The sequence below is a fragment of the Saitoella complicata genome, assembly GCF_001661265.1.
Source record: "Saitoella complicata NRRL Y-17804 unplaced genomic scaffold SAICOscaffold_3, whole genome shotgun sequence".
NCBI lineage: Eukaryota > Fungi > Ascomycota > Saitoellomycetes > Saitoellales > Saitoellaceae > Saitoella > Saitoella complicata.
The window spans coordinates 694054-712306 of record NW_017566994.1 but is presented as its reverse complement, the minus strand read 5'-3'; the positions used below and the strand labels follow the sequence as shown (position 1 = coordinate 712306).

General features: G+C 52.6%; 6 protein-coding genes across 6 annotated transcripts; 2 read left to right on the top strand and 4 right to left on the bottom strand.

The window, feature by feature from the left end:
* Positions 1 to 1223: 1223 nt before the first annotated feature.
* On the bottom strand, positions 1224 to 2846 carry SAICODRAFT_40223 (DRMBL-domain-containing protein; the record flags this gene model as incomplete). The annotated part of the gene is made up of 2 exons (XM_019168633.1): positions 1224 to 1821; positions 1885 to 2846. Coding segments are annotated over 2 exons (1560 nt in total), but the record flags the coding sequence as incomplete, so codon positions are not given.
* A 2554-nt stretch (positions 2847 to 5400) lies between these two features.
* Positions 5401 to 6225, top strand: SAICODRAFT_29101 (uncharacterized protein). Its single transcript, XM_019167317.1, has one exon. The coding sequence runs from the start codon at positions 5411 to 5413 to the stop codon at positions 6137 to 6139; it is 729 nt and encodes a 242-aa protein (XP_019026660.1). The 5' UTR covers positions 5401 to 5410; the 3' UTR covers positions 6140 to 6225.
* Positions 6226 to 7882: 1657 nt separating this feature from the next.
* Positions 7883 to 9169, bottom strand: SAICODRAFT_29099 (uncharacterized protein). Its single transcript, XM_019167316.1, has 3 exons — positions 8459 to 9169; positions 8214 to 8401; positions 7883 to 8139 (listed from the first exon to the last, which is right to left on the bottom strand). Exons 1-3 carry the CDS (start codon positions 8758 to 8760, stop codon positions 8003 to 8005), a joined length of 627 nt encoding a protein of 208 aa, XP_019026659.1. The 5' UTR covers positions 8761 to 9169; the 3' UTR covers positions 7883 to 8002.
* Positions 9170 to 9438: 269 nt separating this feature from the next.
* SAICODRAFT_5482 (uncharacterized protein) lies at positions 9439 to 10106 on the bottom strand (the record flags this gene model as incomplete). The annotated part of the gene is made up of 2 exons (XM_019169322.1): positions 9439 to 9789; positions 9849 to 10106. The coding sequence occupies 2 exons, from the start codon at positions 10104 to 10106 to the stop codon at positions 9439 to 9441; spliced, it is 609 nt and encodes a 202-aa protein (XP_019026658.1).
* Positions 10107 to 10374: 268 nt separating this feature from the next.
* SAICODRAFT_88898 (uncharacterized protein) lies at positions 10375 to 14411 on the top strand. Its single transcript, XM_019171592.1, has 2 exons — positions 10375 to 13849; positions 14024 to 14411. The coding sequence occupies exons 1-2, from the start codon at positions 10508 to 10510 to the stop codon at positions 14324 to 14326; spliced, it is 3645 nt and encodes a 1214-aa protein (XP_019026657.1). The 5' UTR covers positions 10375 to 10507; the 3' UTR covers positions 14327 to 14411.
* Positions 14412 to 15618: 1207 nt separating this feature from the next.
* On the bottom strand, positions 15619 to 17406 carry SAICODRAFT_52861 (uncharacterized protein; the record flags this gene model as incomplete). The annotated part of the gene is made up of 3 exons (XM_019169174.1): positions 15619 to 15769; positions 15845 to 16842; positions 16963 to 17406. Coding segments are annotated over 3 exons (1593 nt in total), but the record flags the coding sequence as incomplete, so codon positions are not given.
* Positions 17407 to 18253: the final 847 nt, after the last annotated feature.

Genomic DNA, 18253 nt, shown 5'->3' with positions numbered 1-18253 from the left:
TGGAGCTAGTTCTCCTCTAGGACGTAAAAGATAAAGCAAGAAGTGACGCCGGCCAAAAGTTATGCGTGCAAACTTTCGGTCAAGATGTGGGTTCAGAAAGACATCCCTGTTTTCTGTGCACAACAGTATTGTCCACTGCCCCGACTGATGTGAGCTTGGAGTCCTTCCACATCGTCAGTGAGAAACGTGATCCTGTTCATGGTGCAAGGGAAACTCGGAATTCCAGGTGGAATGTTCCTTGACGATTTTGGTCCCCACTGACAGTGCCCGGCTTTCACGGTGCTTAAGTTCAGATGCCCACTTCATCCTTTAGCGGAGAGAGTTTGGAAAGAGCACGACGACGTCGGGTGCGTTCGCCTAGGACGTAGAATGTCAGGGCTACTGGTGGTGCAGAGTGATTTGTATTGGAGCATCCCTTCTTAGTCCAGCTGAGCGTTATCTGCGTTATATGATAGCTCTCTATCTGAGGCGTGGGAACTTTCGGGGGAGTCCTGGAAGGATCGATATCGTAGCACGCGAATTCTGGTTCAGACTCACGGTACATTTACGCACACGACCTTGAACCAGGATTCTCTGAGAAAGGAGACCGGCGTAGAATAGTCTCACTGAAGGATTTGAGATCAGCTGTGGAATGGAGCTCTTCGGAATTCGAGAATATCAAATTGCGGGAAAGTCCGTGCCAACCGGCCTTGGGATGACCGATCTCATCGGCTAAAACCGTTTTCATTGATGAATTCGAAGGCTCATGGGGTGTCTCAGTGCTGGCGCTGGCGCTGGACAACCCTGAGTTACTGTTGATCTTTGAATATCATGGAGGGTATTTCTTCAGATGATTACGAAAAAAGATGAAAAAGATGAGCGTGGCGGACTGGCTATACGAGAGTTATGTTTTTGGGATATACCAAATGGATAGAGGTAGAAAATGACCACCAAAACAATTGCTACAATCGCAGTGCGATGAAGCATGAAGAAAATGTATAGCAAGTCATAAGCTAAACCTAACACCAGAATTCCAATCCGTCCAAGCACTGGCATCCTAGACATCTCTTCATCCGAAAGATACACCAAAATTTGTCCATGGCAAACGTACACCAATTGCAATAACCCTAAACCTCAATGCACCAAAACCAGTCCCGATAACCCAATCCTTCATGCAAATATGCCATCACTCACCCCCACACGCAACCCTACCACCCCTCCTGCCCCTCAATTACCCCCAACCTCCCACTCCTCCCCTTCTCCCCCTCCCACCTCTCAACCCACCCCCTCATCCTCTCCCTGCCCCTCTCCGTCCCAACATTAACAGTAGGCACGACCCTCCCAACCCTAACCGCACTAACAAAACACGTGAGCTCTCGAAATGAGGAATGCTCACTATACGGGACACCAAAGCATATCGCGCTGGGTGTTGAGCCGCGGAGGGGGAGGAGGGCGGAGGGGGTGAAGGGGGGTGTGTTGCGCCATTCGTCGATGATTTCACGGACGGGGGGGGTGGAGTCGATTGTGCGGGATTTACCTGGGGTGAATGTCCAGCCTGTCGGTTTGAACCCCACGACGCGTTCGAACCCGCCTTTACCACCCAAACTCTTTAGGTAGTCTCTCAACCCCTCCGCTCCGACTTCACTGAGGAAAACCATATGCACCTGTGCCTCGCTCGGATCATCAGTGATGAGGGAGGAGAGAAGTGGATCGTCGATGAGGGACAGCATACGGCGTTTTCGGGCCGGTGCGTAGATTTTGGAGGAGAGGGCTTGGGCGATGGCGATGACGATGCGTTCTTTACCAATCGAATACGTCCCCACGACAACCAAGAGTCTCCCACTCTCGCTGGTGCCGGTCGCGTCGCCGGTTGATTCCTTTTTGAGGGTCGGAAGAAAGCGCGACAGTCCGCCACGTTCAGCAGGAGTGGATATTAAGCCAGGAATAGCTTTACCTTCAGCAATCCCTCGACACAACTCCGCACAAGCACCAACAACTTCAACCTGTGGTGGAAACGCATATTTGGGATTCAGGTACGTCGTATCGAGCCACACGCCATCAAGATACTTATCTTTGATGGCGGGGTGCGTTACCATCCGTGGATGCGCACGGAAATCCCCACAGTGGAGGTATCGAGTTGTTTTTTTGGAGTTGGGCAGGTAGTGTTCGAAGAGGAACAGGACGGAGCCGGGACAGTGGTTTGCGTCGATTGCGGTCACCGTAAGCCCTGAGCCAGTGTTGATTTCGGTGGGTACGTCCATTTCGACGGTTTTAACCCATTTCGGGTCGACGCGGAGGAATTCGATAACCAGCCGTGCGGTGATGCGGGAACACCATATCACCCCATGCGACCACGTATGTGAGAGACCCCCATAATGATCGGAGTGGTAATGTGTGAGGAAGTAGTTGTCGATACCGGGTACTTTACCATACTTGAACCCATCAACAACGAGCGAGGCTCCGGAGGAAGGGAACGTCAGGATCTTGTAGAAAGGGCATTTCCGCGTCGCGGCGGGTTTTCCCCATTCGCTCTTTGCCCGTGCGGCGGCTCGTGCCCATTGCTTTTCTTCGGTGGAGGTTTTTGACATTAGTTTCGAGAAGGCTGAGGGTGTTGATGCTGTAGCTGGGGCGATGGTGGTGGAGGGGGCGAGGGAGGGGGAGGGGAGGTTGGAGAAGGGATTTGAGGAGGAGGAAGAGGAGGGGGTGGGGCGTAGTGGTGTGGGCGCAGGTGCGGGGGGTTGTATGTCGGTCTGTTGATCGTGAGGTTGGGAGGATAGGCCGAGATCGAGACATGCGTTGACGTGGAGGGAGGCTTGGGCCGTCGATAGGGTGCTCAGTGATCGGGCGCAGATCGGACACGCCTGCGCACCCTCGTCTGGTGGTTGTGGTTGTTGTATTGATAGTGTTGAATCTTCCCTTTCGATCCCCGGCTCTTGCTTGATCGCAATCTCTGGTGGCTGTGGTAGGTCATCTTCGTCATCATCCATCCGTAAACAGAGATCAACATGCGCCATCCTCTCCTCCTCACCCATCCCATCCAATATCACTTCACATATCGGACACGTCGCTCCTTCCATCTTCACATCCTCACATTCTTTAAGATCAACCCCAGAATCATCAACCGCCTCACCCGTTTCTTGCTTGACAGCGACACCCGATCCCGGCGCACGATCGCCCGGTACGCCTCTCGCCGCCCCCCTCGAAAAGAAACTCAACAATGTCACTCCTCTTCTCGCGTCCTCTCTCACTGGTGATTTGCCCGTCTTTGCCATCTTTCGTATGTCGGTGATCGGGAGGCAAACGTCGAGGGCTGTGTGTAATCTGGGTACAACGGGTATGTGCATGTGGCGCATGTACGACGACGACGACGACCGATCGAAAGTAACAGCACTTAACAGTTAAAGGAACTTTGATTGCGTTTTCAGTTAACGGCGTGTACGACACTGAGAGCTGTTTGGTCTTGGATTGCGTGTTGTGAGCTTCCTCGACTTGACGACGACAGTCCTGATCACCTACTCGGATCAAAGAACGGACCAACAGTTGGTCGGATCGAACTCGAGCGCTTTCCGTTCATACGCCGGTGGGCAATTCGGACGTTTTCTACCTCTACGGTCGAGCCAAGAACGACACCGGTGATCCATCCAGGCTCCTAACCATCGAGCTTCTCGACTGAAACAAAACAGCCCCCTCATCACTCCTCGCCAACAGCCACCGACCTCCCACATCTTCAACCACTCACCATCATACCATGCACCCCTCAAGAATCCTCCTCACCCTTCTTTTCGCAACAATCATCACAGCCTCTCAAACCCTCATCTCCCTCCTCTCCTCCTCACCATCCCACCTCCCCCTCCTCCGCACCCTCCAACGCGCCCGCCTCATCCCCGATCTTAACCTCCGCACCAATATCACGCTTCTGGCACCCTTGCTGAAGGAAGAAGATGTGGATGCGTGGGCGAGGAGGGAGTATTGGGAGTACCATATCTTACAGGGTGAGTTGTGGACGGGGAATATCACGGCTGAAGACGAGGTGTGGGATTCCCGAATGGGAGTGGCAGGGCGACATGTAAGTCGCGGGACGGGTGTTAAAGTATGGAAAACTGCGGATGGGAAGGTGAGGGTTGGGTATGATCCGGCGCATTCAATCGAGGTCCTCACGTACGACCAGCAAGCCAAAAACGGGGTATTGCAGATCATCGAGACACCCCTCCCACTCCCTCCCACACTCCAGGAATTCCTAAGAAGCGCTACTGACGAGGACGGTGGGGAGTTTGGAATTTGGAGTGAGCTGGGAGCGGGATTCGGGAATACGACGACGTATATCATCCCAACCGATGAAGCTATGCGTTCCGCATTCAACGACATCGAACTCCGGTATTTGAGACATCCCCGGGGTGTGGTGGATGCAGAACGACTCACAAGCTCCCACACCCTCAACAACTCAGTCATTTACACCCAAGACCTACTCCCCGGCCACACATCCCACCACCCTCCCCTCTCCGGTCCCGCACTCTCCCTCTCCCTCGACCACGAAGGCAAAGAGCTAACGATTAACGATACCCCCACCACGAAACATGACCTCATATTACTCGGGGGTGTGGCACACGTCATCCCATCCATCATCCCCGTCGAGATTGAGTGGACGCCGAGGAAGTATTTGTATGGTGTTGGTGCTGAGGAGTTTGTTGAGAGTGTTGGGGGGGTTAGAGAGATGAGGGCGTGGATTGATAGTTGGGGTCGGGAGGAGCAGGTTATTTTTGCGGTGTTGGATGATGAGGGGAGGAAGGTGGAGACTACGGATACGGGTGGTCAGGGACGTAAGGGGATGGTGGTTCAGAAAGCCAAGAGGGGGTTGAGGAGTAAACACATCGAGCGGCTAAAGTACCACTTCGCGCTCGAGAAGAAGAAGAAGGGTGTATTGGAAGGCGGAGATATCCTCCCCTCCCGTCTCCGCTCGCCGAGTTTGGGAGGCCGCGCACAACGCCTGTCAATCCTCCACGACGCAAACAACGACAAGCTCTACGTCAACAACGCCGAGATCCTCGATCCAAAGGGCTGGAGAGTGGGTAACACGACCATCTACCCGATCCGTGAGGAAATCGAGCTTCCACCCCGGTTGGATGTAGTGACGAGGATTAACGACGGTTTCGACACTTCTGTCAAGATGTTTTGGGGTGATGGGGGGAAGGAGGTCTTGAAGAAGGCGAGGGGGGTTACTGTGCTGCTGCCGAGGGATGGTGCGTGGGAGGATGCGGGGGGTTTGGTCAGGGTTTGGCTGACTGAAACCCATAAGGGAAAGGCACGATTGCAGAAGTTGGCGGCGGGGGCGATGTTGAGGAATCTGACGTACTCGAATGAATTCGTGACGCGGGAGTATAAGACTGTCGATGGTGGTCTCGTTGGTGTTACGGTCGAGGAGGATGGAGCGGTGATGGTGGAGGGGGTGAGGGTGGATAATGAGAAGAGGGATTTGTTGGGTGAGAATGGGGTTGTGCATGCGTTGGAGAACGTACCATTGGGTAATGTTAAAGAGAAGGATTTGTACGAGGCGGCTGGGGTGACGTTGTTCCCCGCTCTTCTTGCTGAGCGGAATCTCAGCTACGCAGGGATTGGAGGTGAAGAGGAGAGGGGAACGATATTGGTTCCGACGGATGCGGCGGTCGAGAGAGCTGGGATCAATAATGAGACGGAGAATATCGATCAGATCCTCCGATTACATTTGTTGCGCGACGATGTATTCGCAAACACCGAGACAAGGACGAAGACGCGCGAGGAAGGACACGAGGCGGGGTTGGAAAGGGTTCATGGTGATTATTGGAATATCCGTCTTTTCGGTGATAGGACGGAAGACGTCTATGCCCGTGTCCTCAACAATGGTCGCGCATGCCGGGCTCAAGTCATCCTCATCGATTCTGTGCTCTCCCTCCGTCCCGAAGCACGACCCACTAAACTGAGGTTGTCCGTTGGTGCATGGGTTGGGATCGGGATTGGCGGGTTAGTAGGGTTGTTGATGCTCGTTGCTGTTCTTGTATGGGTGGTGAAGAGAGTTAGGAGGCGGATTTTGTCGAAGAATGTTCATGCGGAGGCGGAGAGGGAGAGGTTGTTGAGTGTGGAGGATGGGGATACTGATGATGGGTATGTGCCGTCGGAGGCGAGGTGAGGGTTTTACCATGCAAAGTGTTCTTCTGGTATCGTTGATTGCGAATGGGATCTTAGTTCGCGTTGTTTCCTTTGGCTATGGCTACATGATTCTTCAAATGAACGATTGATTTCATTGTTTTGGCACTTTTCATCAATAATGTGCAGCCAGATTCTATCGCTCTGGTCATTTTTTTCTGGTCCTCCCTCCGCGACTTAGAACCCACTTTGAGTGCGTCCCTCCAAAGCAGCCAATGACAAGGTCGATGGCACGCCCCGCCCGTTGACCTTAAGGGATGAGTCTAATCCACCTGATGAAGAGGCTGGAGGTGTTGCCTTAGGAACAGTAGGCGCCGGCACAACTACTGGTGGCTTCTCCACGACCATGTCCCGATACTTGATCTGGGACCAATTCTCTACCATATACCTTATGCATCTCGACGTACAATGATACGGTCAGCAAAAGTCTCGACGAAAGAAGTGGGGTTCCAGAAAGCGTACGTCATATTCTTCGCCGACAAGGTAGGGGTCGATGTCGAACAAGAGCGTGGTAGGTCTGTTCTGCTGGAACATGTGGACCGTCTAAAGCACAGCGGGCCCGTAAGCAATTGCATGAAGGCATCTTGGAGGTGTGCACTCCCAGCCAGAGTCCCCCGGTTTGGCGGTACCGTGCCTTCCAAAGGTCGTTAATGGTATCGCGGGCCCTGTCAACCCACATTAGTAAACCTATCAAACAAATTTAGGTTCAGTCACTTACCCTTTGAGGGTCTGCAGACACAGCGTCTACACAGTGTGTATGACGTGGTCCGGTTTCCAGTATCATTTTCCAGTCCCCAGGGCCAAGTGCGAAGGAGGGCGATATGCGACGCCCACCAACAGTTGACCTTTGAAGACGACCTCAGAATAATGCGTGCCCAGGCCCAAGTTAACGAGCTCTCTGAATGAAGCTCCGTGCTTGCTCGGGCGGGTGAGGGCTTCATCCAATCAGCGGTCCTGAAAAACACGGGCAAATGCCGGGATGATCTGGTCGAATGGCATCAAGGCAGGTCTTGACAGGAGTTCGAGAAGTGTTTTTTCGAACAGTTGAGCACCTGATTCGATCTGTTCCCGGCTGTAAAGCGTCGCAAGTTCGCCTCGACTGATTATAGAATCGGGCAAATAAGTGACTGCAATTTGCATCTGATTCTCCAACGTGATGACTTGAACGGCTTCGTGTGAGTGAATTCCCTAGCAAAAGATTAATTAGACTCACGGCGGATCCACTCCAGGGACGGAGGTTGATTTTAACTTCTTCCTCATATCGTACTTGCCAAATCTTTTCTAACTCGACTTCGTACCGTTCTCGTTCTGGCGCGGGTGTCCTGAAAGAAAGATCAGTCTCACGATCATAAACCCGTACCAGTGTACTGGCGTAAACGGCGATAACTTACTCGGCAGGAAGATACACAACCACGCGCAAGAAACTCAAATCGAATTGATGGGGCATGAGAATGACACTGGGTTTCTGAAGTCATGCCGGTTGCTCTAATGGTCGCAGCTCCAGCTTTTTTTGCCCATCGCACTCTTTCCGCTTCTCACCCGTGGGAACCTGCGCGTCGGCGACATTCAACTTGAACGACATTTGCCTCGGGCACTGCTCTACGATGTTCATGGCATCTTTGCGGTTCGAGGGTGCAAATGGAAGTAACGGATCTGGAACAACATCTTAAGCGATGTCGAAAAGTTAAATGGCACGGTCGGTTGGGTTCAACACATACACATACACGTGCACTTCTATACCCATCACAACTCTCCTGTTTGCTGTGTCATATTTCAAATCTGCCATATTGGTCCCACCTCATCGTCCATTCCCATAGAAAGTTCCGCAATACCACATTCACCAACGCTACCCAAACACCCAATCTTCCTCCCAAAACCCGACAACCACATGAGCATCCCTTTTACCAAGCACCTCCATATCCTGTACCGTAGCGTTGGCAATATCCGCAATGGAAGGAAACATGTCGTGGAGCATGTAGGTAGCTGTTTGAGGCGTTAACTTCCCGTGTAAAGTGCGAAAGACGGGAAGGGGACAATGGAAGATGGGGGTCACGGACCGGATTCTACGAGCGGTGGGTGCGTCGTCATCTGTGAGATGAGACCGAGCGGATTGGGTGCATGAGGTGATCTATTGTTTTGAAGACCAGAGTGGTAGCCTGTAACTAGGACTTTGATAGCAGTGACTGCGTCGTCCGGGGTGAATGCCGGAAGGACGGATATTTGCTCGGAGAAGGTGTTCACGAGTCTAGTAACCCAGCATTAGACTGACTGCGAGGGAGTTGACTGTAATGTAGTCACAAACCGCAATTGGATATTGAGGAAGTCGTTGATGTTGGGAGAGATAACCAGGATGACAGGAGTGCGTGAACGGGAGAGAAGTTGCTCGACGCGCTCAATCAGGACAACGAAGTCATCGCCGGATGAAGCGTTGTTTGGAGGTGTATGCTGGGTAGTCATGCTGCTTTGTTGACAAATAATCGAAAACGGCGTTGATGGGATTGTGACATCCTGTGAGCACGCCACGTTGTCAGTCGTGGGTCCATTTCTGGCAGCTATACTTACGCCAGGCGTAGTAGGCGTGACCTCAATATCTATGTCATCCATGAGCTGCTTCTTCCTACCCAATGCTCATTGCCTTGGTCCTAGGTTTACCTCTCACTACCCATCCTGCGTTTTGCGACAAGATACGCGCCGTGGTGTTCCAGAGCGGAGACTGCTGACGAAGAGAACGAGAAAAGAGAGCGACTGTGCTTTTTTGAGCTGGTTGGTTTGCTGATTGAGGTTGAGTAGTGTGGCTGGCCATGTAGGTTGTGGTTTGGTTGAGTTCGCGGGAAATGCTCAAACCGCGGGGAAGGCAGGTGATGGGAAGGCCACATCCAACTAACTGCTATTCCGAGAGAGTTGAAGATCTTGCGGCAGGCTTCTCAGCTGTCTATTCACCGTTTAACCGTTCTACGAGATCTGGTATAGGCCTCCAGGTGTTCCTTGTCATTGACCATTGCCGTTGGTACCGCGGCCGGTGGTTGACTCCCTCAGTCGATCGTAGTGAATGATTCAGCGCAGAATTCGAAGCTAGCAATACCAGTAAGTAGATAATGACATGGACTCAATTGAAAGAAAGTCGCAGTGACCACATGTGAAGGTTTGATTAATGACGTATATTCCTGAGGAACACCAAGAAAGGACGAAACAAACCAAAACTCCAAAAACCCGCCCAAACATAACCATATCGAAACCCACATCATCCAATTCCACACAGGGTATCTTTCAAACATCATCCCCTCACTTCGCCTCCACAACTCCATCAACAACCCACAACACCCCATTCCCAGCTGTCTCGACCTTCAACACCTTCAACTCCCCGGGAAACAGCTTCCTCACCCCCTCCTTCTCCTCAAAAAACACCTCCACCTCCCCACCAATCGTATGATACCTCTTCCCCGCCAGAAGCTCATCATCAAGTACCAAATGTCTCTCGATAAACGAACGCTTTCTGTCCGCGTCGATGTCCTCCGTAATGTGGATTTCGGGTTCGGAGGGGGTGTCCCAGGGTTTTCGGGCGAGGGAGGTGAATGCGTTGTTGTTTGGGACGATTAGGGTTATGTGTGCCAGTGGGTCTTCGAGGAGGTGTTCCTGTAATTTCGACGCTGTTAGTCAATCGCGAGTAGATGTACGATCAACACCAAGCTTACAATGTGCGTGTATTGACGGCACAAGTCGCCGAAGATTGACAAACTCTTATCAATCGAGATCAAATCACTCAACATCGTCTTCTCCTTGTCATCGGCTGGCATGATGGGCTGTTGATGCTGTTCAAAGGGAAGGTATTCAAAGTGCGGCTCGAACTCGCCCTTGGACTCAATGTCGGCAGGATGGAAGAGGTGAGGGACGAGCTGAGCGAGTACGGTAGACGTGAAGAGGGCGACGGTCAAGAGGGACGAGCGAAGCATTGTGAGGGCGGGTGTATCGTCGTTACAGGGGAGGGGTTGATACCATAGGGACGACGTCAAGTGCTGCGAGGAACCAGGGCTATCAGGGAGCGAACATAGTACTATCGAAAGGTAGTAATATGTATAACCGGTTATTATCGAACTGATAAGAAAACAAATAGAACGAGTTCTGCGAGGCGTAATGATACAGCGGTCAGACCACGCCTATGACGCTGCGGGCCGAGCGCGAACCCGAGTACCGCGGTCGATCGCATGCCAAGTACAACACCTAAAGTTCGGACACGAAAGTAAACACCTACACCGTCCGATCAGTCGCGGTCACAATCAAACCCTTCATTATCATAGCGTCTGCATTTATCCGGACAAGTCGACCTCTCTGATCACATCGACACGCGACAAGGATGGGCGTAACGAAACGTGCCAACCGCAACAAGGGCGCCTCGGCCGCAACCAAAAGCAGTGGTGCGCAACAACAAGGAGGAGTCAAGCGTGCCGTGTACGAGTCTACAAAGAAGCGCGAAGTCGGAGTGTCTGACCTGACGCTGTTGTCTAAGATCTCCAACGAGGCGATTAATGAGAACCTGAAGAAGCGTTTCGAGCATGGAGATATCTACACGTACATCGGCCACGTCTTGATTTCTGTGAACCCATTTCGAGATTTGGGTATCTACACCGAGAATGTGCTGGCGAGTTATCGTGGAAAGAACAGGTTGGAGATGCCGCCGCACGTGTATGCGATCGCGGAAAGTGCATACTACAACATGAATTCCTATAAGGAGAATCAATGTATCATCATTTCTGGTGAGTCTGGTGCAGGAAAGACCGAGGCGGCAAAACGAATCATGCAGTACATCGCCAATGTCTCTGGGTCCGGATCATCGAGCATTCAGGAGGTCAAGGACATGGTCCTCGCCACGAACCCTCTGCTCGAATCTTTCGGTTGTGCAAAGACGCTGCGAAACAACAACTCCTCGCGACACGGAAAGTATCTCGAAATCCAGTTCAACACCTCCGGCGAACCCGTCGGTGCGAACATCACCAATTACTTGTTGGAGAAGAATCGTGTAGTGGGTCAGATCGAGAACGAGAGGAACTTCCACATCTTTTATCAGTTCACGAAGTCTGCCGATGCGAGACAGAGGGAGATGTTTGGGTTGCAGGGTCCTGAATCTTACGTCTACACCTCCCGCTCCAACTGCTTCTCGGCTCCTGGAATTGACGATAGCAAGGACTTTGCCGATACCCTCGCTGCTATGCGCACCATCGGTCTCACCCAAGCAGAGCAGGACGAGATCTTCCGGATGTTGGCCATCATCCTCTGGCTTGGAAACGTCCAGTTCGTGGAGGATCATGACGGAAATGCGGCGATTGCGGATGAGTCCGTACCGAACTTCGTGGCATATCTGATGGACGTCGATGCCTCTGCTGTAATCAAGGCTTTGACTATTAGAGTTATGGAGACGAGCAGGGGTGGACGACGTGGATCCGTGTACGATGTTCCGCTTAACCCAACCCAAGCAACAGCTGTCCGAGATGCACTCAGCAAAGCCATTTACAACAACCTCTTCGAGTGGATCGTCAGCAGAGTCAATATTTCTATGACTGCGCGGTCTCAGACGGCGTACACAATTGGTATCCTCGATATCTACGGTTTCGAAATCTTCGAGCAGAACTCTTTCGAGCAGTTGTGTATCAACTACGTAAACGAGAAGCTGCAGCAGATCTTCATTGAGCTCACACTTAAGACTGAGCAGGAGGAGTATGTCCGCGAACAGATCAAGTGGACTCCTATCGATTACTTCAACAACAAGATCGTATGTGATTTGATCGAGGAGAAGAGGCCGCCTGGTATCTTTGCTGCGTTGAACGATGCTGTCGCGACGGCGCATGCGGATAGTGGTGCCGCTGACTCTAGTTTCGTTCAGAGACTTGGGTTCTTGAGCTCTAACCCTCATTTTGAGAGTAGACAGGGACATTTCTTGGTGAAGCATTACGCTGGAGACGTGATGTACACCGTCTCGGGTATGACTGACAAGAACAAGGATGCCTTGTTGAAGGATTTGCTTGATCTTGTTGCGGTGTCCGGAAACCCCTTCTTGGGTACCATCTTCCCCGATCGTGTTGATAGAGATTCAAAGAAGAGGCCGCCCACTGCGGGTGATAAGATTAAGGCTTCTGCGAATGATCTCGTGCAGACGTTGATGAGGGCTAGGCCATCGTACATTCGCACCATCAAGCCCAACGAGAATAAGAGTCCTACGGAGTATAATGAGAAGAACGTCGTTCATCAGATCAAATACCTCGGCCTCCAGGAGAACGTGCGTATCCGTCGCGCTGGATTCGCATATCGTCAGACTTTCGAAAAGTTTGTTGAGCGCTTTTACTTGCTCAGTCCGAGGTGTTCGTACGCTGGTGACTATACCTGGACGGGTGATATGAAGAGCGGTACTTTGCAGATTTTGAAGGATACGGGTATACCGGCCGAGGAGTACCAAATGGGTACTACTAAGGCATTCATCAAGACTCCCGAGACTTTGTTCGCCTTGGAGCACATGCGAGATAGGTACTGGCACAACATGGCCACCCGTATTCAGCGTGCTTGGAGGAACTTTTTGAGGTACAGAAATGAGTGCGCGATCCGGATTCAGCGTATGTGGATGCGGAACAAGATCAACCTGCAGTATATCCAGATGAGGGATGAGGGTCACAGGACGCTTGCGGGGAGGAAGGAGAGGAGGAGGATGTCGCTCCTTGGAAGCAGGAGGTTCTTGGGTGATTATTTGGGTGTTGGGATGAAGGGTGGGTATGGAGAGGTGATTGCGAGGAGTGCGGGTGTTGCGGGTGAGAACGTGCAGTTCTCGTGTAAGGCGGAAGTCTTGGTGTCGAAGCTTGGACGTTCGAGTAAGCCAAGTCCGAGGATGTTGGTGCTGACGGACAAGGCTGTCTACATCATCATCCAAGCTGTTGTCAATGGACAGTTGCAGATCTCTACGGAGAGGCAGATCAGGTTGGGTGAAATCAAGTATGTTGGCATGACCAACCTTCGGGACGACTGGATGTCTTTCGGTATCGGAAGCCCGCAGTTGCCTGATCCGCTCATCTCATGTGTCTTCAAGACTGAATTCTGCACGCGTCTCCGCATCGTACACCGTGGTGTTGACATCCGTGTCGGTCCCGCCATCGAGTACAGCAAGAAGCCTGGTAAGTTCGCTACAGTCAAGGCGCAGAAAGACCCTCAGGTTCCAAGAGATGATGTCTACAAAAGTGGAACGATTCACGTGCCCCAAGGTGAGCCCGCGAACAGCGTCTCGCATCCCACGCCGCCGAAGAAGGCCGGTATTGTTAGGCCGATTACGACTGGCAAGTTGTTGAAGCCGAGTCAGCCAAGAAACATGCAGGCTGTAGCTAGGTCCAAGCCTGCGTCTACTCCTGCTCACAGACAGCCTGCTGCTACTACTGCACCCGTTACATTGGCTCAGCCAGCTGCTTCTATGGCTTCTGTTGGCAGAACTGCTCCTCCCCCACCACCTCCTCCTCCCGCTGCCGTTGAGGAACCTCAAGCACCGATCTATAAGGGTCTCTACGACTTCAACGGACAGAGTGCTTCGGAATTGTCCTTCAAGAAGGATGAAGTTCTTGACATCGTGCAGAAGGGTGAGACTGGATGGTGGCTGGCTAGAAAGGACGGACGCGACGGATGGGTTCCTCAGAGTTATGTCAAGGAAGAGATGCCTCCACCCAGGGTGAGGGCTGTCGCTCCTCCGCCTCCCCCGCCAGCATCTGTTGCTGCCCCTAGAGCCGCCGCTACCGCGAACCCAGTGCTTGCGAGTCTGGGTGCTCCCGTCGCGAACGGAGGTGCACAAGCGCCTATGCCTATCCCCGGCATGGCAGGCGCAGGTCCGAACGGTTTGAGGAAGACGAGTCCTTTGCCCGGCGCCACAAACGGTGCACCAAAACCACCTGCGACAAGGCCTGCTGGCGTTGCTTCAGGAAAGGCACCCATGCCTGCTCCTCCGAAGGCAAGACCCAACTCTAGTCGCCCTGCTGCCCCCGCAGCACCGCCGAGACCTGGTGCATCTGCCGGCACGTCGGGTACTGGAACTCCTGTTGTCCCAGGCCGTCCTGGACAGAACATGGCGGGATCATTGGCGGATGCTTTGCGGGCCCGAGCGCAGGCAAGCAATGGCAGGGATCACGAGGAGGAGGATGATGACTGGTGAAGAATGTCCGGTGGTGACTAGTATCAGCGATCTTTTAGCGAGCAAAGTTGAAGCCCTAACATTTACGAGATGTTAATCAACCGTTTGTACTGTTACGACGCATCGTCTTTTTCAAAAGCGTAGATCATATGGCGCTACTCAGGAGCGAGGAGGAGACATTGAAGTATGTATGTGTAAAAAAGTTCGTAAATTTCTAAAGAGTGACATAGGGTTGGTTTTCTAAATTTATATGGGGTATCCAACGTTAGCTTCATGCATTACATTATCGTAGTATTTCCTTGTGTCCCGTCCTTTATCCCAGCCTTAACTCCGATTTTGTATATCCTTTGCGCCTTCTGTGGGGTACCTTAGTAGGTGAAGGTAATCTGGTTTTGTTGGTTCCTCAAAGCCTGCAAGTGAGCTGGCAAGACCGGCTCAGCGGCTTTCGAGCCCTCTTTGCTCGTCTCGCTAGTAGGGCTCGCCAAGGCGTTCGACAAATAGGTCGGCATCTTGTGCGGTTGGTTGTAGCTGGGAGTCTTGAGAGTGACCTCGTGCTTGAGGGTAGACTCCCTGCGGCTAAGTTGCATGACGCTCGACTTCCTCCTGGTATCGAAGCCCTGGAAGTTGCCGGTGGTAGGAGTCGGAGGCATGAGGGAGTCGATGGTAGACACGGAGGCGATGGAGTCGACGGACTCCTTACGGGTCTTGAGGAGAGAAGGCAACATGGCAGACTCGCGACGGCCACCACCGGAGCTAAACATCGAAGAACGACGACGAGAGCTGAGGAGGAGGTGAGGCTTGATGGAGAGCGAGTTAGGCTTGGCGGAGAAGTAGTTATCATCGGAGATGGAGGAGCCACGAGAGAGGTCGGTAGCGGAAGGCGAGAAAGGATCCAAGCTTGCGGTGTCGTAGCCGGAGTCCTGAGTGCGTGCAGAGTGGGCAGTATGAGTCGAGGACACGCGAGTGACAGCAAGGCGAGGCGAAGCCAAAGAAGAAACACCGATCTCAGCCTGCTCAGGCTCCTCAAGAATGATCTCCTCGATAAGGTCAGGGTCCTGCTCAGCAGGCTCGAAGACCATTTTGATCTCCTCGCCAGCACCGGCGCCGGTGTGGATAGATGATCCGACCCCGGAGTCGGCGATGGACTGGGTACGGGAGATGTCGAAGATCTTGACCTCTTGCAACTCGATGGAAGCGGGATCGGCGGGGATCTCGGTCGTAGCCTTGACAGGCTCGCTGATGGGGACATCGGCGGTGACAGGCTTGGACTTGAGACGGTTGATAATGTAAACACGAGTGTACGCGATGGCAACATCGTAGTAAAGGAAAGAGGTGGGAATGAGAACCGCGCAAGCGGCAATAGCGAAGATAGCTCCACCCATACGGACGGTTAAGAACTTGGCAAGACCGGCACAGAGGACAGCGAACCAGAAGATAATATGTCCAACGTGGAAGAAACGCTCACTCCAAGTGTCACCAATCTGCAATTCAGACGCAGAACGCGCAGAAGTACCCCAAGTGGTCTTGGTAATGGTCAACATGGCGTATAACTTGGATGGCAAGAGACCGAAGAAATACCAGAAGCCGTAGAGGGAGAAACCCAAGAACTCGGGCTTACCAGTCAAGGCAACAGCGATGAACGACTTGATCAACGCCACAGCGAAGATGGTAGCGAACCAAGCAACAGGACGCCAGGTGCCGGAGAGAGGATCCCAGAGTAACTGAAGGACGTTGGAGATGATCACGAAAGGGTAAAGAGACTGCTTCGACAACTCAATCAAACCCCACATAGAGTGCAAGACGAAGATACGCGGGAAAAGGAAAGCCTCACGCCAGAAAGATTTACACCAACGAGTCTGCTGCTTGACCCAACGGACGAATCCGGTAGGAGTCTCAGTGTCACAGACAGACAAGTGGGTGAAACGACAGTTGTAACCAGCGTTCAAGATACAATTTGTCAAGTGACGGTCATCACCGAAGGTGGTCTCTTTACCACCGAAAGACTGCGTAACCCACTCACCCAAAACGAGTTTGAGGTGGTCAACACGGTAGAAACCGAGAGGACCGGAAATACAGGTAACACACTTGAAGAAAGACTGGCATCCACGCTCAATGTTGAAAGCAAACCAGTAACGAAGATGAGACATGAAGGCGAGGACGGAGCCAGTCTTGTTGGAGATACGGACGTCACCACAAACACCACCGTTCATGGGGTCGGACTCCATGATACGAGCCATGTGGGTCAAAGCCATCTTGTCGACAAGGGTGTCAGAGTCGGTGGTGAAGAGGTAATCCTTGGTCTCATAACCCTGCATGGCCATCATGAAACCAGTGAACATGGCAGTACGCTTAGAACCGTGAGGCTGGGTGAAGAAAACAGCCTTGTATTGGTGCAACTCGAGCTCGTTGAAGATCTTCTTGACCTCCTTCGTAGTCTCGACCCAAGCGTAAGAACGAGCCTCATCTTCCATAGGAGGGTGGTGTCCCACGATCCAGTTCTTGAAGCGGATCCTGGTGGAGGTGATAGCCTGGTAGTTCTTCGACTCGAGGTACTCGTTGAAGTGACGGGTGTGGACGGTAGCCAAGTGCTCAGGAAGCTGGAAAATACCGCAAGGGCGCTCTTTCCTCTGATCCTCGGTCAACTCATCGATCCAGACTTCCTTGAAGCCGTGAGCCATTTCCTGGTCAGGACCTTGGTCACCGTCAGAAACACCGATAACGACCTTGACTTCAGGGCAGTCCATGTCACGCAGGGTACGAAGACAGGCTTTCCAGTCCTCGGCAGCCTCACGATAACCGACGACAACAGGAGCAATCTCGTAACCACGGTCGGTAGCGCCATCTTCAAACATAGCCTTCTCTTTCGCAATAGCGGCTCTCTCAACTTTCCAAATCCAGATACGGTTCATGATAGCGCAGGAAGTTTGAACAAGGAAATCGACGATAAGAATAGCACCGTAGAGACCAATAGCGAAAGGTCCCAAGTGCCAGAACTTAATCTTGAAACCGTAACCGACGAAAAGAGCAACGACAATACCGAGAGGACAAAAGACCTTGAAGGAAGCCCATGTGTACCACCAAACCTTGCGCGGTACAGACATGTTCTGCCGGGCCGCGAGCATGTCATCGGCAGCCGTCCTCTGCTTAGGAGGAGGCTGAGCGTATTCCTTGTCCTCGGTAGGCTGAAGGATCTCTTCATCATCGACATCGACCTCGGGAAGCTTCAAATGATCCGAGCGGGTAAGGTGCTCCGAGCCAGCGGAGGTAGAAGGAATATAAGACTCGTCGGAAGACTGAGAGGAAGTGGAGCGGTGCTCCTTGTTGAAGTGCTTGATCGACTTTGGTGAGTTGTCGGAGACGATCTCGGAAGAGGTGAAAGATGCAGCTGAACTGGAAGCTCCTCCATCGGTCAAGGAAGGTGTCTCGATCGAGGAGTTGAAGGAAGGGATGGACTCGGAGAGGGACTCGGTGAGGGACTCACGAGCGGAGTCTTCGCCGAGGGAGTGCAAGGAGCTGACGGAGGACCGTTCGGAGGCAGCCCTCACAGGGCGGAACTTGTCCATCCTTCAGTAATTTGTTGGCAGAAAAGTGGGTATAAGTGTCGGGGTTGTTGATGCAATAGTGAGGCCGAGTTGCTGATAAGTTTGTCGTTCTTGTCGAGGGTGCTCGGTGCCGGCAGCGAGGCGTCGTTGAAACCCGAGATGAGGGGGGGCTCCAGGGTCCTTTTGTACGAGAGAAATGAGCAAGTTAAACACCCTGAAGGTTTATGCTCTTGGCGTAGGAACGTTTCATCTCGACACGCCATGAACAGCGAACGAATGTCGCCACAAGATCGGGCGACTACTCTGACCTGTGCTGGATCGTGAGGTAAGTTCGCTGGACAGTACGCCTTGCCCAATGCAAACTCAAAGTCGAAGATGATGCGACACGCCATGGCGTATAACGGCG

What these genes read in the sequence shown, in the direction of transcription:
- SAICODRAFT_29101 (XM_019167317.1), top strand. Translation starts at nt 5,411, where the DNA reads ATGGTGGAGGGGGTGAGGGTGGATAATGAGAAGAGGGATTTGTTGGGT.
- SAICODRAFT_29099 (XM_019167316.1), bottom strand. Translation starts at nt 8,760, where the DNA reads ATGGATGACATAGATATTGAGGTCACGCCTACTACGCCTGGCGTAAGT. An exon ending in TTCCTCAATATCCAATTGCG is followed by an intron (nt 8,402 to 8,458) that starts GTTTGTGACTAC and finishes CTGGGTTACTAG; the next exon opens with ACTCGTGAACACCTTCTCCG. An exon ending in CCCACCGCTCGTAGAATCCG is followed by an intron (nt 8,140 to 8,213) that starts GTCCGTGACCCC and finishes CGCCTCAAACAG; the next exon opens with CTACCTACATGCTCCACGAC.
- SAICODRAFT_88898 (XM_019171592.1), top strand. Translation starts at nt 10,508, where the DNA reads ATGGGCGTAACGAAACGTGCCAACCGCAACAAGGGCGCCTCGGCCGCA. An exon ending in AAGAGATGCCTCCACCCAGG is followed by an intron (nt 13,850 to 14,023) that starts GTGAGGGCTGTC and finishes GGTTTGAGGAAG; the next exon opens with ACGAGTCCTTTGCCCGGCGC.